General features: G+C 38.0%; 1 protein-coding gene across 1 annotated transcript in view; it reads right to left on the bottom strand.

The window, feature by feature from the left end:
- Nucleotides 1–15,313: 15,313 nt before the first annotated feature.
- ANKRD30A (ankyrin repeat domain 30A) overlaps nucleotides 15,314–25,748 on the bottom strand; it is a 184,829-nt gene continuing 174,394 nt past the window's right edge. Inside the window, exons 24-26 of the mRNA XM_032259736.1 lie at nucleotides 18,937–19,117; nucleotides 16,867–17,781; nucleotides 15,314–15,538 (exon numbers count right to left, since the gene is read on the bottom strand). Coding sequence (XP_032115627.1) covers nucleotides 15,350–15,538; nucleotides 16,867–17,781; nucleotides 18,937–19,117 — 1,285 coding nt within the window. The 3' untranslated portion in view covers nucleotides 15,314–15,349. The remainder of the gene's footprint in view (nucleotides 15,539–16,866; nucleotides 17,782–18,936; nucleotides 19,118–25,748) is intronic.

Consider the following 25,748-nt stretch of genomic DNA (forward strand, 5'->3'; position numbering starts at 1 on the left):
ATGCCCCTCCCCCACAGAGCTGGACCTTCCCGGGATCAGCCGCATTGCTGTGAAACTCTCAATCCAGAGAGTTTCTGATTGCTGTTCTTTTGTGGGGGTGGGACCAGCCAAGCCTGATTGCTGGCTCCCTGCCTCAGAGCTGTTTTTTTTTGTTTGTTTGTTTTTTGTTTTTTTAAGTTGGTGTTCCAGTTGCCTGTTGAAGAGGCACCGGGTCTGAGTGTTTTCCCCTGCTGCAAGTCACTGTGCTGGCTTAAACAGTGGCACTGAGATTCGTGGCGCTTTTTTTGCCCTGGAATCTACTGTCCTGGTTCCCTGCTCAGTCCCCTTTTTAAACAGATGAATGGGCGACTTCCAGTGGCTCCAATCACTAGCCAAAGGGACAACCGGACCACTGTATTTTTTATGGAGAACTGTCGCTTCGGGGCGCCGGTAAAGCAGCCGCGTGGGGCAAAGCAGCGGTGCTGGCCGGCACAGCCGAGCTGGCCAAAACAGCCGTGCTGGCGACCTGTGGAGCTCCTCTGCCTGGGAATTTCCTAGTCTGTGAGCAATAAAAGTGTGGCGTCCACTCACACTCTGCACTTTTACTGGGAGCTGCAATACTGAGCTGTTCGTAAATGGCCATCTTGGATCTATCATCTAGAAAATGTTGTTTTAGATTGCTGAAGTTTCTTACTACATAGCTTCTGAAGTCTGATTCTGTCATTTCATAACACTCGCTCTCCATCCAACCTTGTTCCCTTGCTGGTGAGGAGTTGTGATCCCTTGTAGGAGAGAGGTGTTCTGGTTTTGGGTGTTTTCATTCTTTTTGTGCTGGTTTCTTCCCATCTTTATGGATTTATCCACCTGTCGTCTTTGTAGTTGCTTGCTTTCAGATTGGGTCTCTGAGTGGACGTTCTGTTTGTTGATGATGAGGTTATTTCTGTTTCTTAGTTTTCCTTCTAACAGTCTGGCCCCTCTGCTGTAGGTCTGCTGAGGTCGACTCCAAGCCCTGCTTGCCTGGGAATCACCTGCAGCTGCAGAACAGTAAGGGTTGCTACCAGTTTTCTTCTTCTGCTGTCCTTGTCCCAGAAGGATACCTGCCAACTGTCATTCTGATCTCTCCTTTATGAGGTGGCTCTTTAGATATACAGGTGTTAGGGTGCTGCTTTTGAGACAGTCTGTTCTTTATAGGAGCTGAAATGCTGAGCTGTGAGCTCTGTTGTTCATTCAGAAGTTGCTGGGCAGGTACATTTAGGTCTGCTGCAGCAGAACTCATAAACCCCTTTTTGTTCCCAGGTGCTCTGTACCAGGGATTTAGGGCTTTATTTATGAGTTTCCATTGTGCTGCTGCCTTCTTTTTTTTTCCCTTCAGAGCTGCTCTGCCGAGCAAGGAGGCAGCCTAGTCACTGTCTGCCTGTAGAGGCTTTGTTCAGCTCTGTGGGCTCCACCCAGCTGCTGAGTGAACTTCCATGCAGTCCTATTTATATGGGCGTAGTTAGAACTGCCTTGGTGATGGTGGCCCACCTTTGTTATGGTAGACTCTCTCTGTAGTGGTGGGTTGCTTTGGCAATGGCGGGCTGCCTCAGCAATAGCGGGTTGCCTTGGCAGCGGCGGGCTGCCTCAGTGTTGGCTGACTACCTCCATAGTGGTGGGCTACCTCGATAATGGTGGACGCCCCTCCCCCACAGAGCTGGACCATCCTCGGTTCAGCTGCACTTGCTGTGAAACTCTCAATCCAGAGAGTTTCTGATTGCTATTCTTTTGTGGGGGTGGGACCATCCCAGCCTGATTGCCTGGCTCCCTGCCTCAGAGCCTGTTTTTTTTTTTTAAGTTGGTGTTCCAGTTGCCTGTTGAAGAGGCACCGGCATCTGTGTGTTTTCCCATGTGGCGACTCACTGCGCTGGCTTAAGCAGCGGCACTGAGATTTGTGGTGCTTTTTTTGCGCTGGAATCTACTGTCCTGATTCCCTGTTCAGTCCGCTTTTTAAATAGATGAATGGGCGACTTCCCGTGGCTCCAGCCACCAGGCAAAAGGGCACTTGTAGCAGTGTTTTTTGTATGGAGAACTGCTGCACCTGGCGCTGACAAAGCAGCCTCGTGGGGCAAAGCCGCCACGCTGGCCGACACAGCCGCGCTGGCCAAAACAGCTGTGCTGGCGAAGTGTGGGGCTTCTCCCCATGGGAATTTCCTAGTCTGTGGGCAATAAAAATGTGGCATCCACTCACCCTCTGCGCTTTCACTGGGAGCTGCAATCCTGAGCTGTTCCTAAATGACCATCTTGGATCGATCCAAGAATTTGGAGTTTAAATCACAGCAATCTTTCTGTTTATGAAGGTTTAAAAATAATTCATCACTCCGGGAAAAAGAAGAACATGCATGTTTCAGATTTTCTACAGGTTATAACTTTTCCACAATTCTCAAAGGTAATTAGGGTGAGTGGTATTATTCTGACTTTGCTGATTGGGAGATTAATGCAGGTAAAGTAATTTGCCAAAGGTTATATAATTGTTTGGGGGCATAAATCCTGCTAGGTCTGCTGACTTTTGTTCAGAGACCAAATAACATGTCATTCTCTCTACCACTAGTAAAGTTAAAAGCATTGGGGAAAGCATGCAGAAAATATAAACACATTTCCTAATCTAATTTTGGATTAAGTTTTACTCATCTCTCCAATTCTCCATCATCAGGCAACATCTTTAAGTATTTGCCTTCGGGACCAATTATGAGGAAATGTAAATCTCACAGATATGTTACTGGGGAAAAAAACACATAGTCCTCTACAGGAAAACATTATCATATATTTTCTATAGCTGAAGGCTTAGATGGCATTAATCAGGATAGACACAATCTGATTTTTTAGCTTACTATAGAAACTAAATATAGAAGTTTTTAGCTTACTTAGAAGAGACAAATAGAAAAGCAGAGTTTCTTTTAAAATCCCAAAAATTTGGCATATTTTCAAGACAGAAAGGATGCAGATGGCTTCTTTGATTTCAGAAGCTTCAAATGGAACTCCCTAAAATGTTTTCTGGTTGGGTTTCACATACCATATCATGAGGTTCTTTACAGAAGATAAAGACTCTTTGATAGTAATGAAAAATTCTAATTCTACAGTCCTTCCTTTCCTTTACCATCGAGGAAAATCCTGCATTTTCTCCCATGAGAATAACTCCAAATATCATAAAAAAGACAAAAAAGTATTTAATCAAGTTAGTAAAGGAAACTCCCAGCAGAAACAATGCATGTTTTTGAAGGTTAGAGGTGTTATGGGCTGGGTGTGGTGACTCATGCCTATAATCCCAGAACACTGGGAGGCCAAGGCCGGTGGATGTCTTGATGTCAGGAGTTTGAGAACAGCCTGGCCGACATGGTAAAATCCCATCTCTACTAAAAATACAAAAATTAGTGGGGCATTGTAGTGGGTGCCCATAATCCCAGCTACTTGGGAGGATGAGGCAGGAGAATCACTTGAACCTGGGAAGCAGAAGTTACAGTGAGCCAAGATCATGCCATTGCACTCTAGCCTGGGCAACAAGAATGAAACTCTAGCTCAAAAAAAAAAAAAAAAAAAAAAGAATGAATAGAGAATGTTTTGTGTGTCAAATCTCTCTGTCTTCCTGGTGAAAATTGCCTTTTACTATTACACGGTAGTTGAATTCTAGAGTATCAGATAATCATGTTCATTTGCTAAAAACCAACTGTTTAGTGAACTACAGAAAAATGGTTTACAAATTACCAGAAGCTAGCCAGGTGCAGTAGTGCATGCTTGTAATCCTAGCACTTTGGGAGGCTGAGGTAGGGGATCACCTGAGGTCAGGAGTTGAGACCAGCTTGACTAACATGGTGGAACCCCATGTGTATTAGATATCAAAAATAACCCAAGCATGGTGGTGCATGCCTATAATCCCAGCTACTTGGGAGACTGAGGCAGGAGAACCATTAGAACCCAAGAGGCAGAGGTTGTAGTAAGCAAAGATTTCACCATTGCACTCTAGCCTGGGCAACAAGAGCAAAACTCATTCTCAAAAAAAAAAAAAAAAATACCAGAAGCATTATTCAAATACCAAGTTTAACAGCAGTCTTTGGCCTGGTGCAATGGCTCACACATGAAATCCCAGAACTTCGGAAGGCCAAGGGTGGTGGATCACCTGAGGTCAGGAGTTTGAGACCAGCCGGGCCAAAATGGTGAAACGCCATCTCTACTGAAAATGAAAAATTAGCCAGGTGAGGCAGTGCACACTTGTAATCCCAGGTACTCCAGAGGCTGAGGCAGGAGAATTGCTTAGAAGCTGGAAGGCAGAGGTTGCAGTGAGCCAATATTGTGCCACTACAGTCTACCCTGGGTGACAGAGGGAGCCTCTGTCTACAAAAAAAAAAAAAAAAGCAGTCTTTTAGATAGCAGAGTTGTGCAGCGGAAGCGTGCTGGGCCTATAAAAAGCAATGTTTTCATAGAATACCCTTCGTTTCTGAGGATCCACCAACCTAGAAACCTAGAGAAATGGTCTTTGTTTGCCAGTCACATACCAAGTGACCTATCCTGCCAGCTGTTACTGTCCTCTAATTTAGAAAATTGTCTAGACAATCAGCTGTGGCCCTGTTTATTGTCCAGTATCAAAAAAATGCCCCCGATAAAGTATTCATCACAGCAGATCATCCCTGAACCAGAAAGAAAAGAGAATAAAACATATTCTAAGCCCCAATACCTGACCAAAGGGCTACTGTCTTGCACTGGACACTTTGTTTTGTGGGGCTCAATTATGCTGCTTTAAAACAAATTTACTTTCTTTAAACACACAAAGTTTCTTTGTTGAAAATGCTCATTTTCCTACTTAACAATACTCTGGGTTTATTCAATGCCCTCTAATTTCTTCTATTGCCAGAATTTGGAAAAGAACTGAAAAGTACATTAGACATTTATCCTCTTTTCTTACAAAAAGCCAAAATACATTAGAGGACATGCACACCTACTCCTGCAGGACAGATCCTTCCCACTCAGCACCCTCAGTGGAGGTCCTGTGCACCCTGGGGCTCAATTAGACAATTGAGCCATCAGGTGGAAAGGCAAGCAACTCTACTCTGGGCTACCTCATGAGAAACAACTGCTGGACACAGTCTAGACTTGGGTCAACCTAGGGTGTTTGTTTACTTCTGCAGAGTAAGTGAGGCAGAGATAGTAGACAGCTGTGCCATGCACAGACCTGCCCCTAAAATATGTATTCCTTGGTCACAAACACCAATTGAATTCTGACCCACTGTTCTTCCTTTCCACCTGAGTTCTGTGTCCCAGCATGAACATCCTCTCTTAAACGTGGGTGGAAAACACGAGAGCAAACATCAATCTACTCAGTGCACATCCCTTGCAAACAGCGGACCCTTGGGTCCAGAATTGTGCACACTGGCCTAGATCTGGAAGGAGGTCCAGGCAGGCCTGGGCAGTGGGCATTTGGGTGTTTGAGATAAAAGCTTGGGTTCCTGGGAGCCCAGAGAACATATTAGAAGTGGGAAGACTGGCTGTGTGCATCACAGCTTTTCACTCCGTGCACAGGAACACACCCACCATGGGAGGACCAGTGCAGAGGTCCTTAAGTACAGAGCCCAGCAGCCTGTTGTTGCGGTCTAAGAACAGGAATGCTATGGGCAACCTCAGAGTGGGATCTCTGGGATAAATCTGGAGACCTGAGATTGCACAGCTTCCTTGGTAAATTGAGGTGTGGACCACAAGATTGCCAAGCTCCTTTCTATCCAAACTTGATACTTTGAGATTCCATGATTCAGTTTGTCACTGTTGACGGTTCAGTCTCATGCCCTAGACAAAGGTAATATAAAAGAAAAAATAAAAAGACATTCAAATGAGTATAAAAGTCTTTACTCTCAAGCTCTTCAGTTCAAAGAGATAAACAATGAGAGAAGAGCTATTAGATTTAACTTCCACAGGTGACTCAGATGAGGATAACAACTAATCAGAGTACCACATCAAAACTGTAACCAGTGTAATCACTGGATTAGGGACAACTCAAAATAGCTCTAGCTTCCAAAGGGCAACAAACTGTACATACAGATACTTCGCATTTAAAATGCCATTTATGTGGACTGGATGACATTTTCCAGGTGCTTTAATTTGGTTTACCTGCTGATAGATCCTGACAGAAACAGGTAGCACCAGCCTCTCCTAAACCTCATTGCAGTTGTAAACCACAGAGGGTCTTCTTGCCCACACATGGAGAAACACTGTTATCACAAGATACAGAAGGCAAACTCCCAATCAGGTGTATTACCTGTCCTATCATATTTTGGGCAATGAGAATGGTGGGCCAGATGGTTGACTAGATGCCCAAAAACCACCAGTTATGTCAGCATGCTTCTCCACACAGCTAGACAGCTGAACTGCAGAGGAAAATAGTCATTCAGACAGGGCTTTCTTGGTTGGCCCAGCAGATTCACCTGAACTCCACCTGCTACAGAACCCCTGCATCCAAACTACCTCTCCTATGGAAAGATTCTCATGACTCATAACTTACTGGGAGTTCAATCTGCCTAATTCCCTTGTCATAATTAACAATGACTTCAAGTAATGAGTGTCCCCAAAGTACTCTGAAGATAAACATGCTTTTGCTGTCATGGCTGACTTTCCTGTAAGTTTTACCCCATAGTGACAGTAGGACCCTCTCAGTTCATGGCAAGTGTTTGTTAAAACCTAAGGCTGTATACAACCAGGATACATTAACCTGGTAAGATAGTGGCTGAACAGACAAAACCCATAAGATCTTTTTTATTGAACATTTTGGGACTTCAGCTGTTGTGTTCATTTTGCAAAGTTTTTTTTTTTAATTATTTGAGATGGATATTGCCTCTTAACAGAGTTCCCTTAAGCATCTACTGAGGTGTTCATTTTATTCTCCATTGTCCTCTTAATATGATGACCCTTGACTTCTTTCTTTCTTCCACAACCCACAATCTAATCCATGTGCAAGATCTGTTAGCTTTTAAAAAGATAAAATAAATCCAGACTCTGACCACTTCTCACTGCCTTCTCCTCTAATATCCCAGGCTAAGATATCATAACATTTAACCTGGATTAATTGCCACAGTTTCTTAGGGCAAGGGGCCCCAATCCACAACACAGGCCATGGACTAGTAACAGACCATGGCCTGTTAGGAACCAGGCCAGACAGCAGGAAGTGAGCAACATGTGAGCAAGCAAAGCTATATCTGTATTTACAGCCATTCCCTATCACCGGCATTCCCACCTGAAGCTCTGCCTCCTGTCAGATCAGCAGTGGCATTAGATTATAATAGGAGCATGAACCCTAATGAGAACATGCATGCAAAGAGCCTAAGTTGCATGCTCCTCCTTCTGAAAATATAATGCCTGATGATCTCTCACTGTCTCCCATCAGCCCTACATGGGACTGTCTAGTTGCAGAAAAACAAGCTCAGGACTCTCACTGATTCTGCATTATGGTGAGTTGTATAGGATAGTTTCTCTCAGGGTGCTGTCTAATGATAATACCCAAGATCACTATCAAAGACAGTTAATTTACCAAGTTCCAGAAAGTATTAGTAATTGTACATGACAATTTTGGTCTCAATTTTAATCTTCCAAACAATAGTTAAACTTGTTAGTATATCTACTTGGGGACATGCTGAAAAGCAATTTCATTACAATACTACTGTCTGAATTAAATGCTTCAAAAGTGATTAGCTGGAAGTCTAATAGATCAGGTTGACTAGATGTGAATGTGAAGGGAAAAATAAGCCATATAATACCAACAAGTGAGGAAGGGACATAAAGTCTCTCGGACAAACATTTTAAAGTTCAGTTCATTTACTAACATCATTTTTCCATAATTATATTACCTAGTTAACTTTCACTTCCCACTGATGTTGTGAACCTGTCTCAATAAAAATTATACCTTTGAGGCAAATTAATGAGCTTAATATATTTTCTATAACTATATTTTGACTGACTTGTTTAGTTGATTTTACAACAAATTCCTAAATTTCATTCTTCTAGATAGAGGTCTTTATATTTTTCTAATTCTGTTTTATTAAAGTCTTCTAAAGTTTTCATTATGGAGAGTTCAGATTCCAGATCTTTATTAGCTTCATCTTTTGTTTTTCAGTTTATATCTCTATCATCTATCTATCTATCTATCTATCTATCTATCTATCTATCTATAGATAATTGCACTTTTGGTTCTGGGGTACACGTGCAGGACATGCAGGATTGTTGCATAGGTACATACAAGGTAAGGTGGCTTGCTGCCTCCATCCCCCCCTTCACCTATATCTGGCATTTCTCTGCATGTTATCCCTCCCCAACCTCCCTATTCCCCACTGTCCCTCCCCTATTCACCCCCAACAGACCCCAGAGGGAGGTGCTCCCCTCCCTGTGTCCATGGGTTCTCATTGTTCAACACCCACCTATAAGTGAGAACATGTGGTGTTTGATTTTCTGTTCTTGTGTCAGTTTGCTAAGAATGATGATATTAAAACAACATCATACACTGTGACAGGTATCACATTGGGATCACCACCTGAGACCTCAATCACGTCGGAGTCAACCCTGAGATGTTGATCGCCACCTGCAAGGGCCTGACTTGCAGACCCTGACTCATGGACGGGATGAATGAATACACTCTCACACACTAGAATACAATGAATCTGAGTGGGCTAGGGATGGTGGTCAGCTGCTTTCAGAGGACGATTGCAGCTAACTGACCCCTACCCCCTATACTTCCTCACATTTATTCAGTATAGATTTAATAACAGAGGTTCTAAGTCAACACACCTGTGGATAATTAACATGGTTAAAAGAGTGCTTTTACAAATTATAAAAGGTCTTGGTTCCGGGAGCCCAGAGTAAACACCATTAACAGGTAATTCCCCTTTGACCTCCCCCTGAGAGACCCATCCAGCACAAAGCTTACATGAGCAAACAAATTAGAGTAGAGACAAAGAAATGTGGGGTAAACAGACTTATCTGGGGAAGTTTTATTATCTTAATCTTACCCTATGACTTAAAATTCTGAAGTAAAGAACTGGCTGCCTCCAGCCCATTCCATTAAAACCTTTTGGCCTTCCAAAAGGTTTGAGACTATAGTCTTCTAACTTTCCCTAATATTTCCCTAATATTTTGTCAGCCATCCTGAGTGAATCCCATCAATGCTTTCTTAAGTGCTATACGCTTTCTTGAGTTTCTGCTTGTGTCTAAACAAATTAAAATACAGTAACAATTTAATTGTACATTTAAAAATAACTAAAAGAGTATAATTAAATTGTTTGTAACACATAGGACAAAAGCTTGAGGTGACAAATTCCATTTACCCTAAGGTGGTTATTAGGGATCTTATGCCTGTATCAAAATATCTCATGTAGCCCATCTATACATGTATGTATATGTGTATATATATGTCTGCGTGTATACACACACACACACACACAATGTACCCACAGAAATTAAAAATAAAAATAAAAACAAATCAAAAGGGTACGTTTTAAAGTAATTGTAACCTGCATAATTATTGTATATTTGTTTCCTTTTGTTTTAAATCAGTGGTTCAGAAAGAAATTTTAAATATGTGAAAAGGAAGCCAAGGCTTGAAATACTTATCAGTAATATTTATTAAATTGGTAATAGCTAATAACTAGATAGGAGGATGAATTTTGGTGTTCTGTGGCATTGTAGGGTGAATATAGTTAACTATAATTTATGGTATACTTCCAAAAAGCTAGAAGAGAGGATTGGGAATGTTCCCAACAGAAATAAATAATAAAAGTTTGAGGTGATTAATATAATAATTAGCCTGATTTGAGCATTACATATTGTATACATATATGGAGGAGATATCACTCTTATTCTATATCCCATAAACATGTATGTACATGTCAACTGAAAACATAAAATATTTAATCTCATTTTTTAAAAAAGAATATGAGCCAAACTTAGTGACTTACTGCTAATGAGTAGAATGTGGCCTGATCATTTTCACTCAAAACAGGGGAAGAGGATACCAAGTGCAAGCAGTTTGAGATAGAGGGCCTAAGCTATTGTTGCAAATCCCATGGTGTAACTCTTAACCACATTCCATAAATGGTGCCAGGAAAACTGACTAGCCATCTGCAGAAAGCTGAAACTGGACCTCTTCCTTACACCCTACACTGAAAGTAACTCAAGATTTAAACATAAAACCTAGCACCATAAAAATCCTAGAAGGAACCCTAGGCAAAACCACTCAAGACATAGGTATAGGCAAGGACTTCATGATTAAAACGCTAAAAGCAATTTCAACAAAAGCCAAAATAGACAAATGAGATCTAATTAAACTTAAGAGTTTCTGCACAGCAAAAGAAACAATCATTACAGTGAACTGGCAACCAACAGAATGGGGAAAAAATTGCAATCTACTCATCTGACAAAGGCCCAAAATCCAGAATCTACAAAGAACCAATGCAGATTTACAAGAAAAAAAAGACCCATTCAAAAGTGAGGGAAGGATATGAACAGACAGCTTTCAAAAGAAGACATTTACGAGTCCAACAAACATATGAAAATATGTTCATCGCCACTCATCATCAGAGAAATACAAATCAAAACCACATTGAGATACCATCTCACACCAGTTAGAATGGAGATCTTTAAAAAATCATTAAAAAGTGCTGGAGAGGATGTGGAGAAAAAGGATCACTTTTACACTGTTGGTGGAAATGTAAATTAGTTCAACCATTGGGGAAGACGGTGTGGCAATTACTCAAGGATCTAGAAATAGAAATTCCATTTGACCTGGCAATCCCATTACTATTAACCCAAAGGATTATAAATACTTCCATTATAAAGACATATACATATGTATTCATTGCAGCACCGTTTATAGTAGCAAAGACCTGGAATCAACCCATCAATGATAGACTGGATAAAGAAAATGTTGCACATATACCCCATGGAACACTATGCACCCATAAAATGGATGGGTTCATGTTCTTTGTAGGGAGATGGATATCTGGAAACGATCATTCTCAGCAAATTGACACAGGGACAGAAAACCAAATACCACATGTTCTTGCTCTTAGGTGGTTGCTGAACAATGAGAACACATGAACACAGGGAGGGGAGCAACACACACTGGGGTCTGTTGGGTGGGGCTAAGGGAGGGACAATGGGAGGTCGGGAGGTTGGGGAGGGACTACAAGGGGAGAAATGCCAGATAGAGGTGACGGGGGATGGAGGCAGCAAACCACCTTGCCGTGTATGTACCTATGCAACAATCCTGCATGATCTGCACATGTACCCCAGAACCTAAAGTACAAATTTCAAAAAGTGCATTATGTGTTAGTTTATTCATCTGAATATCCATTTCAAGTAGACTGGTTTTAAAATCTCCATAGAAATTAAGCTCTTCATTTTAACATTCCTTTAACTCCTTTTCTGTAATTTCTAAAACATTCTTATTTCTGCAGAAATGTACAGAATGACTAAAATGTTTCAGAATAATATTTAATAATTTCTTAAATAAACACATTCTAATCTACAAAGAAACCAATCAATAAATTATGATCCTCTCTCATTTGTTTCAAGGTAACATAGTTTGAAAACATTCAAACCAAACTTAGTTTTATGTAAGTAATATGAAGAAAATTTTACAACATATATGACAGATAAAGGATTGATATTAAAACCATATATAGAGTTTTCATAAATAAACTATTAATATTCATTTTAGTATTTGGTTGGGGCAAAAGCCATGGTTTTTGAGCCATGATGACTTTTGCACCAACCTAATATGTTAATATAAAACACATATTAAATATGAGTTTTCACTCTGAGACCAGCATCAAAGGGGAAAAAGCATATTTATATATGAATGTTTGCCAAAGACACAAAAATATATTTTGATGCCTTTTGATCACAGCCTATAAGAAAAAAAGAGCACACACACACACACACACACACACACATGCACAACTATCAAGAAGATTATTCGAAGGAGAAAATTAGAAAAGAAAACAGTCTGAGTTAAGGAAGGACGAGGAAAGAGGCATAGCCGGGGCAACATAGAATCCATCTCTACCAAAAATCATTTCTTTTTTTCTTTTGAGACAGAGTCTCGCTCTGTCACCCAGGATGGAGGCATAGTTTTAGAAGAAAGGAAATCAGAAGAGAGATCATGTGAAGACTTAAAGACTGTTTTAAGAAGGGTTCTAAAGATTTGTGCTAGGACAGTGCTAAAAAAATGAAAGGGATCCAAACCATGCAGAGAAAGATAATGAGAACAAAATATTAATTGGAATCAGAGAACAAATTAAAGTTCTCAGCAAATAGAAAAGTAGCCATGTTGGGGGCTTCAAAGCCACTGAGGAAAATTCCATTTTTAATTTGGGTGGTAGAAACAAAATTACTAATTTTACTCTTTTTAAAGTCATGCTTATTTTTATCATAACATACACATATATAAATATAATATATGTGTATATGTACACATATGTGTGTATATCAAAAACAACAGTTTATTGATATATGTATCTCACATATGCATGGGAGGTACTGGTAGAAAATAAGTACATATCCATAATATTTTTAAAAGCTAAAAAAAGTCAAATAAAAAGAAAAGTTAAGATAATTTTTGATGGTGTTCAAAAATAACAAACACAGATTTTTAGATATTAAAGGATAGCACATAAGCACACTACCAAGAGGAATATTACCAAATACAAACAAAAATATCTTCAGAAACAAAAATTCATAGTAGACAATGAAGAACGTAGTTGACATTATATGCCAAAGGCATTGTCCTTACTTTCAAAATCATTAAAGAATAAGTGTTATATTTAGGTATTTAAAAAATGTTTCAGGTTGTGCTGTGACTCCGAAAATATTTTAAATAGAATAATTTGTTTAATTATAAAAATGCAGATATAGGTCGGATGTCTATTTCAGTTTTAATAAATTTATTGAAATTATAGTTAATAAATATTTTTAAAGTTCTAAAATGTTGAATCTTATCCAGTTATTTCTTTTCCTAATTCATTTTTTCTTTATTTCTTGATCCAAATTATGCTCCAGAGATTGCGTTAACTTGAAACATTTGCTTAATTTCTCTTTTCTGTCTTTAGACTTTAAAAACATTAAAGAAAATTATTGTTAAAAATCTAGAGACACTCTTCTTTCCTAAGAATATTATTTCTCTTGAGTTCATGAGTTATATGTGTGTAAACTGTTTTATAACATGCAGTGTATACACTGTATTCCAATAATGACAGATTGAAAACACAACTTTTTTAAAAACAGCCCAATGATTTATACTTTTATTAGTTTCATTTGCAGAATTTAAACTGCCAAAATTTATTTGGTAAAAAAGTGTTTAAACATAAAATACTAAATCCTAATAATAAGTTAAAAAAATAGTTACATTTACATTTTTGTTTCCAAAGATGCCCTCAAAGCATTGTCATCAGTAGTTCACAATATTTCAGGTTTGTTCATTCATATCTAAATAAGATAATGTTTTGAAAACTCTCATTTGGTCCTCATAACATTTCTGATTCTCAACTAACTTCAGCAAGAGCCATGCTCATTCTCTGTAAGCATTCTTTTATAGTTTTTTGATTCTCCTATTTCTATTAAACATTTTTATTTAGATAAAGTTTATGTTTTCTATGTTTCTCATTCTCAATATTCTCAATTTATAATGGGTTTATCAAGATGCAACACCACAGGAGAACCTGTACTGTCAGTTGAAAATCCCTATTCTAAAATCGGAAGCTTCAAAATCTGAAACTTTTTAAATGCAGAAATAATTTTTCTCAATAGTCAGAAAAAATATGAGTATGGATTAGAACCATTCTCTATTAGAGTGGTTTATGTTTTACGTTTATTAAAATATATTTTAAATAAAACTTTATTATGTCAATGTCTAAAAATATAAATTATCAGTATAATGTATTTAATTGTGTTGTAACAACTGGTACAATAGAATATTTTCAATTTACACAATAACGGGTAGCTTGTATGCCAGATATTATTACCTGCTTAGGCAAATTATAATAAGATAAGGTTATGTCTCATGAGAAAATAAAGCAATGTAAAATTGAAAGTTAAATTGTTCTGTATCAACTAGAAAATGTGTCCTGAAGCATAAAGTAAATAAAAGTCAGAACAGTCAGACAAAGCTTCATGAAAAGGGAAAATTTGTGCACCAACTCTGAATAAATGAGGATAGATGAACAAAAACTGAAAATGCAAGAATAGCATGAGGAAGGCAGAGAGATAAGAAAGTTGGCCCAATTAACTAAATATAAAACAGAGTGGCAGAGAAGTAAAAACACAGGTCCACACAATAACTTGTAAATGAATGCTCATAGCAGCATTATTCATAATAGGCAAAAGTAGAAACAACATAAAGTTCTATCAGCTGATGAATTAATAGCAGCTGTAACCATGCAATAGAATATTATTAAATAAAAATGAAGTACTGATATGTACTACCAAATAGATGAACCTTAAAAACATTATGCTAAGTGAGAGAAGTCACTCATAAAACACTACAAATTGTATGGCTCCATTTCTATGAAATGTTCAGAACAGACAGATCTATAAAGACAAAAATTAGATGATGGTTGCCTAGGACAAGGGGAGGTGAAGAAACATGGAGGTGGGTGGCTGTGATGACTAAGGGATGTGATGTTTCTCTTTAGGGTGATGCAAATGTCCTGAAATTGTTTGTGGTGCTGGTTATACAATACTGTGAAGGTATTAAGAGACATTGAGTTGTACAATTTAAGTGGATGAACTCTATGATACGTGAATTTTATTCCAATAAACTTCTTTTTAAAACATCCAATGGCAGTATCAAAATAATTTTTTATTTTCCATTGTGAATATGCTTACTATATATGATCTAAATATCTGAATGTTCAAACAATATGTTTAAAAAATTAAAATATTGCCTAGCTATTCAAATACTATGTATATTAACCTAAACATTTGCATTTTGGAGAATAGTATAATGTCCTTGGCATCCATTCACAAAAGTGGAGCTAACAAATAAGATAATTTTCTGGAATATTCCATTAAACATTCTTCCCTGATTAAATACATCTTGCTTCACCATGGTAACACAAATCACTGAAAAATACTGTTTATCCCAAGAATAGTCTCTCAGTTTGTGGGATAAATGATGTATAATTCTTAACCTTCTCAAGGGTAAATATTATAGGAAAAAATGTAATTATAAAAATATTGCAGAATACAGCCACAGTTTTAAAAATAAACACATTATAAAGATAAAATTTAATGAAACTAATTATAATGAACATATAACAGAAGAATTCCCATGGAAATTAGTATCATAAAACAATTTATATTATTTAACCAGCTATAGGTTCACTGTTGGCATGTTACATTTAATACATACTTGACTTTTGATTTGAAATAAATTCTTCATTGAATCCTGTATCTCATCTTGGAGATTCATATGACAATGTGATGTAACCTCTAGTGAAGCCTCAGACACGCACTGTTTATTGAGATCAGACAATTTTTTTTGAAGTTGTCTTACAATGACCTGACAAGACATGTTTGTTATTAATTTTATAAATTATCTTATCAAATTAATAATATTTACTTTCAAAAATATCCCTAAATATATTGATTCACCTTATTTCTTTTATACATACAGATTCCTGCTTATTACTAATCCGCTTAAGGACACAAGAAGGCGTTATCTTCCTGCCAAACTGGTAATCTCTTTCTAGACACCAGATTCATCCCACTAGTCATTTGTCCCCTAACGAATCTGTAATGCTTCACAACCTACTGAAGTCTCAAAAAAATATGTGGGCAGGACTAGTGGTGGTAAATTCTACACAGTGGAATGCTTTCCTTCTTTTTATTAGAAGCACAGATCAACATTAAAGTTCCTCACATATTCAATCACCTGCCGAAATTTTTTCAGTAGATTTCTATCTCAGAATAAAAGTATTTTTATTTCAAAGGCTTTAGAAGCCCTAGGTAACCTGCTCTCCACATCCCTCCTGACCTCAGCTGCTATGTTTTTCTCCTCCACTCACTTTTTTGTACCATACATGAACTCTACATGTATTGAAATATATGAATTGAAAATGGGAATCGAATGCAAAGCTAATAAATCACGGATAGTTACAATAATCTTTCCCTAGGACAAAGTTCTATCCACCTGATAGTCTTTAAGCCTTGAAATAGAAATTATGGGCAAATTATTTGTAACAATATTCAAACTAAATTATAAATACCAGTGGGATGATTAATTCAAATTTGATATTGCTAAAATTCAGTATATTAATACTAAGGTATTATTTAATAAAACGAAGATGCCTTTAAAAACTGAGTGGTCATAACAATACATAATTTGAGACTCAAATATGTTCAGATTTAAGTCAATACTTCACGAATGAAAATAAAATTCTACCAGCTAAAATATAGAAAAGCTATTTAAAAAGTATTATTAAAAGATGCAGAAAAGTAAATTTCAAAATTTACTTCATGGACATTCCCTTTTAACTGCTTCATTGTGTTCACAAAATGTGCCACAAAGAGACATTAAAACTTTTATTTCAGCAGTATAAGCCAATGTCATTAATGTTAATCTATTAAAAATCTTTAACTCAACATTTTGTAAGTGACATTATGTCTTACTCAAAGTAAAACATCTCTCAGCTTTAACTTTCATTTGGTAGAAATAAGGTATGCTTCTAACCTGATAAAGTAAATACATTTATCACCTATCTACCTACCTAACCTACTTACCTACCTACATATCCATCTATCCAACTAAACTCGGCATTTAGCCACAGCCAAATATGGCTTTTAATTTTTTTCAGGAATATTAAAAAAATTTATATTTTTGATACTTACTTTTCTTTCTGCTTTCTCTTTTTCATATTGATATATACGTTCTTTTAAATGGTTACAGTCATTAAATATCTCCTCATTTTTCTCTTTTAGGAGATGATGTTGCTTTTTCCTCTCAAGGAACCTAATATTAATTGTTATATTGCTTTTGTTATTAGCTTTCTTACGTGCATGAACTAATTGCTGTTGAAGCCACATATTTTTGCTTTCTAGTTGAAGTAATCTCTGCTCCAGAGACTCCTGCTGTTCAGTGTGTGTATGCACATTACCTTCTTCATTTTTATATATGTATTTGGCTTTCTTTATTTGACACTGTATTTCACTTAGGTCTCTTTGCACATGTTCTAAAACCAATGTATTTTCTCTTACAGCATCTCCTGCATAATTGGTCATTTTTAGGCTTTCGGATTTACTTTGAACTTCAGAAAGTGGTTCATGAGGCATCTCATTGTTATATATTATATTATTCACATCAACATTCATTTTTCCTTGCAAATGAGCATCTCCTGAAGCATGGAAAGTAAATTCTTGTTTTATGCTTGAAGCCACACTTTGATCATGGTCTTGTATAGCAAAAGCCAGTCTAGCATGATATGATTCAATTTCTGTCTTCAGTATTTCTTTGTCTTGATTTTCCTTCAGTTTAGAAGTGAGCATTATGTTCTCTGCTGTCAGAACTTTAAGTTGCTCACTATATTCAGATGCCCTTTTTGTTAATGTTTTCTTTTTCTGTTTTAAGGTCATCTGAAGTTCAGCATTCTTTTCTTTTAAAATCTTCATGTCCTCAAAGTATTTATTTTCCTTTTCCTGCTTCAGATGTCTTAGTGTGTCTCTTTCCAGTTTTAGCATGGCAATTTCCTTTTCAAGCATGCAATTTTCGAGTAAGAGATCATATTCATTTTCATGAGTGTGAGAAACCTAAATAAAACAAAATAAACTTTTAGCTAGCACCCCATAAATGGCATATCATGGTTCCTCTGAAATTAGAGAATAACTTGCACATTTACACAATGAAAGGGTTTCCATGAATAGCTATTATTTGCAGAACCATTGAATCAAAACTTCCCACGCTATAGAGCATACATTCCCCAAAGGTCAAACATTTATTTGAAGACAATGAATTCATGAATGTAAAACATAAATGACAAGATAATTTTTAAGAGCCTCGGAATTGAAAAAAACTTTCCCTGAATTACAACAAACTCAAAAGCATAAAATAAAAAAAGATCAAATCAATGTGACTACTAAGAAATTGGATTTACACTCTGTCTAACCTATATAATACCTCATACTAACAGCATTAGTGCTGCATATATTTAGACAGAAAAAAATTCTTGAAGCTCTTTCAGTTCCTTTTCCTGAGAATGTTCTATAGATATTCTATTAAAAGAAACTATAGTTAATTTTAAAAATTATATTCTTGAATGTTTGATAAATTCAGATATTGTAGGTACCAAGCACTTTTACATACACACATCAATGAACCCATTTAGTTTTCACAATTCTGAAATGAAAAGATTAAAATATAAACAAGCTGTAGGATTTTCTCCAGGTCTTCTGAGTCTATATCTCCTGAGTCTACAATACTTCTCCACCAAATCACACTTAATTCTACTGGATAAAGATATAAATAAAAAGAAGTATTCTATTTCAAAACAGAAGTGGTAAAGAAGATAAAATGTAGAGAGCTCTACTTAGAAAACCATGAGCTTATTTACTATAGCAATAACTTCTGTTTCCCCTTGATAATGTTTGAGTCAGTATTAAACGTTAACTAGGAAAACTACACTAAACTATGTTGCTAGGAACAAAATACTTATCAATAAATTACCACTAAGTATATGGTATGGATTATCATTGTTTTCAAAAGTTCTTTGTACTGAAATAAGATACCACTTGGATGCCATAATTTATAATAAATAACTGTAGCTATAAATGTCATAGTTACTTTTAAGACAACTTTTTTTTGTTAGATTTAGACCTAAATAATACATACTAAATCAGAGGGATATTAAAAGTAATATAGATGAAATAAAGTTAGAAATATAAGTTTTTTGCCAGAGATTGATATACCTGATTGAAATTACTTCTTAGAGGCTTCAATTCCATGTCTTGCATTCCGTGAGCCATTTCAATTTGTTGTTTCACTTCTAACTCTTTCCTAAGTTGCTCGATTCTTTCTACTTCTTCCCTAATGTTTTCGTTTAACATATAGACATTTCTTCTCTTCTTTTCTTCTTGTTTTAAATTAAACCTGCCATTAAATATGCTTATCTTAAAATACATTTTGTTAGAAAATAGAATTCACTTTAAGGTCTACCTCTTCCTATATTGATTTATTATTCCAATAAAATTCCTATATTCTTGAATATTTTTTTCCTTTCTAGTTCTCAAGTATTTAATTTATTACTCTCTTTAATTTATTACTCTCTTCCAAACTACATATATACTTGAAAAATAGTGAGAAAAGAACATCTTCCAGTCAAAAAGATTCTGTTACTGGTAACTTCAACAACTGTTATGGAAAAGAATACTATAAGCTATCCAGTAAATTTATAAGTTAAAAATTACTATTTAAATGTATCACACAGTCAAAATTAGTCCTCAATGAGGACAGATCATTTAGAGTTAACTGATTAAATTCACATTATTTTTTATAAGCATGTTGACAGATTCATTAGACTTTAATATTCTTCTTTATAAAATATGGCAAGGAGGTTCGGATCCAAGAAAGGCCGTTTAGGAACAGCTCAAGATTGCAGCGCCCAGGAAACGCACAGAGGGTGGGTGGACACCGCATTTTTTTTGCCCACAGACAAGGCAATTCCCAGGCGGAGGAGCTCCATGGGTCGCAAGCGTGCCTGTTTCGGCCAGCGTGGCCGGGCCGGCGGGCGCCTCTGCTCTGCCCCGCACAGCTGCTTTGTCGGCGCCCCGGAGCAGCGGTTCTCCACACAAAATACACCGGTCCGGGTGCCCTTTCGGCTGGCGATTGGAGGCCGGGAAGTCGCCCATTCATCTGTTTAAAAAGGGGACTGAGCAGGGAACCAGGACAGTAGATTCCAGGGCAAAAAAGCACCACAAATCTCAGTGACGCTGTTTAAGCCAGCGCAGTAAGTCACCAGGAAAAACACAGGCTCCGGCGCCTCTTCAACAGGTGACTGGAACATCAACTTAAAAAAAAAAAAAAAAAGAAAGGCTCTGAGGCAGGGAGACAGGCGATCAGGCTCGGCTGTTCCCACCCCGACAAAAAAACAGCAATCAGAAACTCTCTGGATTGAGAGTTTCACAGCAAGCACAGCTGAAACCGGGAAGGTCCTGCTCTGTGGGGGACAGGCGTCTGCCATTACCCAGGCAGCCCACCACTAGGGAGGAGTAGACAATGTGGAGGCAGCCCACTGTTGCCAAGGCAACCTACCATTGCTGAGGCAGCCCGCTGTTGCCAAAGCAACCCGCCACTGCAGAGAGGCTCCGCCCTAACAGAGGCAGGCCACCATGGCCAAGGCAGCTCTAACTACACCCATATAAATAGGACTGCAGGGAAGCTCACTCGGCAGCTGGGCAGAGCCCAAAGCAGCTCAGCAAAGTCTCTACAGACAGACAGTGACTAGGCCGCCACTTGCTGGGCAGGGCAGCTCTGAAGGAAAATAAAAGAAGGCAGCAGCATAACAGAAACTCATAAAGCCCTAAATCCCTGGGACAGAGCACCTAGGAACAAAAAGCGGTTTATGAGTTCTGCTGCAGCAGACCTAAACGTACCTGCCCAGCAACTCTGAATGAACAACGGAGTTCACAGCTCAGCATTTGAGCTCCTATAAAGAAGAGACCGTCTCCTCAAGCAGCTTCCTGACCCCTGTATATCCAAAGAGCCACCACATAAAGGAGAGATCAGATTGACACTTGGCGGGTATCCTTCTGGGACAAAGATAGCAGAAGAAGAAAACTGGCAAAAACCCCTACTGTTCAGCAGCTGCTGCAGGTGATCTCCAGGCAACCAGGGCCTCGGACCTCAGCAGACCTACAGCAGAGAATCCAGACTGTCAGAAGGAAAACCAAGAAACAGAAAAAACCTCATTATCAACAAACAGAACATCCACTCAGAGACCCAATCTGAAAGCAAGCAACTACAAAGACGACAGGTGGATAAATCCATAAAGATGGGAAGAAATCAGTGCAAAAAGGATGAAAACACCTGAAACCAGAACACCTATCTTGCTACAAGGGTTCACAACTCCTCACCAGGAAGGGAACAAGGTTGGATGGAGAACGAGTGTGATGAAGTGACAGAATCACACTTCAGAAGGTGGGTAGTAAGAAACTTCTGTGAACTAAAAGAACATGTTCTAACCCAATGCAAAGAAACTAAGAACGTTGAAAAAAGATTTGACGAAATGCTAACGAGAATGGACAAAATAGAAAGGAATATAAATGAATTGATGGAGCTGAAAAACATAACACGAGAACTTTGCGAAGCATGCACAAGTATCAACAGCCGAATTGACCAAGCAGAAGGAAGGATATCAGAGGTTGAAGACCAACTCAATGAAATAAAAGCGGGAAGGCAAGAATAAAGAATTGAGAATAGAGAATAGAGAATAAAGAATAAAAAATAAAGAATAGAGAAAAAAGAATAAAAAGGAATGAACAAAGTCTCCAAGAAATGTGGGACTATGTGAAAAGACCTAATCTACATTTGATAGGCGTACCTGAATTCAACGAAGAGAATGAATCCAAGCTGGAAAATACTCTTCAGGATATTATCCAGGAAAACTTCCCCAACCTAGCGAGGCAGACAAACATCCAAGTCCAGGAAATACAGAGAACACCACAAAGATATTCCTCAAGAAGAGCAACCCCAAGGAACATAATCGTCAGATTCACCAGGGTTGAAATGAAGGAGAAAATACTAAGGGCAGCCAGAGAGAAAGGTGAGGTTACCCACAAAGGGAAGCCCATCAGACTCACAGCAGATCTCTCAGCAGAAACCCTACAAGCCAGAAGAGAGTGGGGGCCAATATTCAACATCCTTAAAGAAAAGAACTTTCAACCCAGAATCTTCTATCCAGCCAAACTAAGCTTCAAAAGTGAAGGAAAAATAAAATTCTTTGTGAACATGCAAGTACTCAGAGATTTCGTCACCACCAAGCAAGCTTTAAAAGAGCTCCTGAAAGAGGCTTTACATATATAAAGGGACAACCAGTACCAGCCACTCCAAAAACATGCCAAATGGTAAAGAGTATCAACACAATGAAGAATCTGCATCAACTAATGGGCAAAACAGCCAGCTAGCACCAAAATGGCAGTATCAAATCCACACATAACAATATTAACCCTAAATGTAAATGGACTAAATGCCCCAATCAAAAGACACAGACTGGCAAATTGGATAAAAAGCCAAAACCCATCGGTGTGCTGTATCCAGGAAACACATCACACATGCAAGGATACAAAAAGGCTCAAAATAAAGGGATGGAGGAAGATTTACCAAGCAAATGGAGATCAAAAAAGAGCAGGAGTTGCAATTCTCATCTCTGATAAATTAGACTTTAAAGCAACAAAGATCATAAGAGACAAAGAAAGACACTACATAATGGTAAAAGGATCAATGCAACAAGAAGAGCTAACGACCCTAAATATATACACACCCAATACAGGAGCACCCAGATACATAAGGTAAGTTCTTAATGACTTACAAAGTGCCTTAGACTCCCACACAATTATAGTTGGAGACTTTAACACCCCATTGTCAACATTAGACAGACCAACCAGACAGAAAATTAACAAGGATATCCAGGACTTGAACTCAGACCTGGACCAAGCAAACCTAATAGACATTTACAGAACTCTCCACCACAAATCCACAGAATATACATTCTTCTCAGCACCACATCACACCTACTCTAAAACTGACCACATAATTGGGAGTAAATCACTCTTCAGCAAATGCAAAAGAACGGAAATCATAACGAACAGTCTCACAGGTCACAGTGCAATCAACATAGAACTCAGAATTCAAAAGCTAACCCATAACCACACAGCTTCATGGAAACTGAACAACTTGCACTTGAATGATGACTGGATAAACAATGAAATGAAGACAGAAATAAACATGTTCTTCAAAACCAACGAGAATGTAGACACAACTTACCAGAATCTCTGGGACACATTTAAAGCAGTCTCTAGAGGAAAATATATAGCAATAAGTGCCCACATGAGAAGCAAGGAGAGATCAAAAATTCACACCCTATCATCAAAACTGAAAGAGCTAGAGGAGCAAGATCAAAAAAATTCAAAGTCTAGCAGAAGCAAGAAATAGCTAAGATCAGAGCAGAACTGAAGGAGATAGAGACACAAAAAACCCTTCAAAAAATCAATAAATCCAGGAGCTGGTTTTTTGAAAAGATCAACAAAATAGACAGACCACTAGCCAGATTAATAAAAAAGAAAAGAGAGAATAACCAAATTGATGCAATAAAAAAAGATAAAGGGGGTATCACCACAGATTCCACAGAAATTGAAACCATCATCAGAGATTATTACAAACAACTCTATACACATAAACTAGTAAGCCTGGAAGTAATGGATAAATTCCTGGACACTGGTCTCCACCGAAGCATAAATCAGGAAGAAGCCGAAACCCTGAACAGACCCATAACAAGGTCTGAAGTTGAGGCAGCAATTAAGAGCTTACCACCCAAAGAAAGGTCAGGGCCAGACAGGTTCACAGCCAAATTCTACCAGACATACAAAGAGGAGCTGGTACCATTCCTTGTGAAACTATTCCAAACAATACAAAAAGAGGGAATTCTTCCCAAATCATTTTATGAGACCAACATCATCCTGATTCCAAAACTCAGCAGAGACTCAAAAAGAAAAGAAAACTTCAGGCCAATATCCATGATGAACATAGATGCAAAAATCTTCAATAAAATACTGACAAGCCGATTGCAACAGCACATCAAAAAGCTCATCCACCATGATCAAGTAGGCTTCAACCTGGGGATGCAAGGCTGGTTCAATATATGCAAGCCTATAAACGTAATTCACCATATAAACAGAACCAAAGACAAAAACCACATGATTATCTCAATTGATGCAGAGAAGGCCTTTGACAAAATTCAACAGCCCTTTATGCTAAAAACCCTCAATAAGCTAGGTATTAACGGAACGTGTCTCAAAATACTAAAAGCTATTTACGACAAACCAACAGCAAATATCATACTGAATGGGCAAAAACTGGAAGCACTCCCCTTGAAATGTGGCACTAGACAAGCATGCCCTCTCTCACCACTCCTATTCAATATAGCACTAGAAGTTCTAGCCAGAGCAATCAGGCAAGAAAAAGAAATAAAGGGTATTCAAATAGGAAAGGAGGAAGTCAAATTGTCTCTATTTGCAGAAGACATGATTGTATATCTAGAGGACCCCAACGTCTCAGCCCCAAATCTCCTGAAACTGATAAGCAACTTCAGCAAAATCTCACGATACAAAATCAGTGTACAAAAATCATATGCATTCCTAAACACCAATAAGGGACTTAAAGAGATCCAAATCAAGAACAAACTTCCATTCACAATTGCCACAAAGAGAATAAAATACCTAGGAATACGACTAACAAGGAATGTAAAGGACCTCTTCCAGGAGAACTACAAGCCACTGCTCAACGAAATAAGAGAGAACACAAACCGATGGAGAAACATTCCTTGTTCATGGTTAGGAAGAATCAATATCGTCAAAATGGCCATACTGCCCAAAGTAATTTACAGATTCAATGCTATCCCCATCAAGCTACCAATTGCCTTCTTCACAGAACTGGAAAAAACCACCTTAAACTTCACATGGAACCAAAAGAGATCCCGCATAGCCAAGTCAATTCTAAGCAAAAGGAACAAAGCGGGAGGCATCACACTACCGAACTTCAAACTATACTACAAGGCTACAGTAATCAAAACAGCATGGTACTGGTGCCAAAACAGAGATATAGACCAATGGAACAGAACAGGTCTCCGACGCAATGCAACATATCTACAACCATCTGATTTTTGACAAACCTGATAAAAGCAAGCAATGGGGAAATGATTCCCTGTTTAATAAATGGTGTTGGGAAAGCTGGCTAGCCATGTGCAAAAAGCAGAAACTGGACCCCTTCGTGACACCTTACACTAAAATTAACTCCAGATGGATTAAAGACTTAAACATAAGACCTAACACCATAAAAACCCTAGAAGAAAATCTAGGCAAAACCATTCAGGACATAGGTGTGGGCAAGGACTTCATGACCAAAACACCAAAAGCATTGACAACAAAAGTCAAAATACACAAATAGGACCTAATCAAACTCCACAGCTTCTGCACGGCAAAAGAAACAGCCATTAGAGTGAATCGGCAACCACCAGAATGGGAAAAAATTTTTTGCAGTTTACGCATCTGACAAAGGGCTGATATCTAGAATTTACAAAGAACTAAAACAGATTTACAAGAAATAAACTAACAAGCCCATTCAAAAGTGGGCAAAGAATATGGACAGACACTTTACAAAAGAAGACATACATGAGGCCAACAATCATATCAAAAAATGCCCATCATCACTGGTCATCAGAGAAATGCAAATCAAAACAACCTTGAGATACCATCTCACGCCAGTTAGATTGGCGATCATTAAAAAATCTGGAGACAACAGATGCTGGAGAGGATGTGGAGAAATAGGAACACTTTCACACTGTTGGTGGGGGTGTAAATTAATTCAGCCATTGTGGAAGACAGTGTGGCGATTCCTCAAGGACGTAGAAATGGAAATTCCATTTGACCCAGCAATCCCATTACTGGGTAGATATCCAAAGGATTACAAATCGTTCTACTATAAGGACACGTGCACACGAATGTTCATT

Source organism: Sapajus apella, unplaced genomic scaffold (assembly GCF_009761245.1).
Source record: "Sapajus apella isolate SASKATOON/1434 unplaced genomic scaffold, GSC_monkey_1.0 scaffold111, whole genome shotgun sequence".
Taxonomy (NCBI): Eukaryota; Metazoa; Chordata; class Mammalia; order Primates; family Cebidae; genus Sapajus; species Sapajus apella.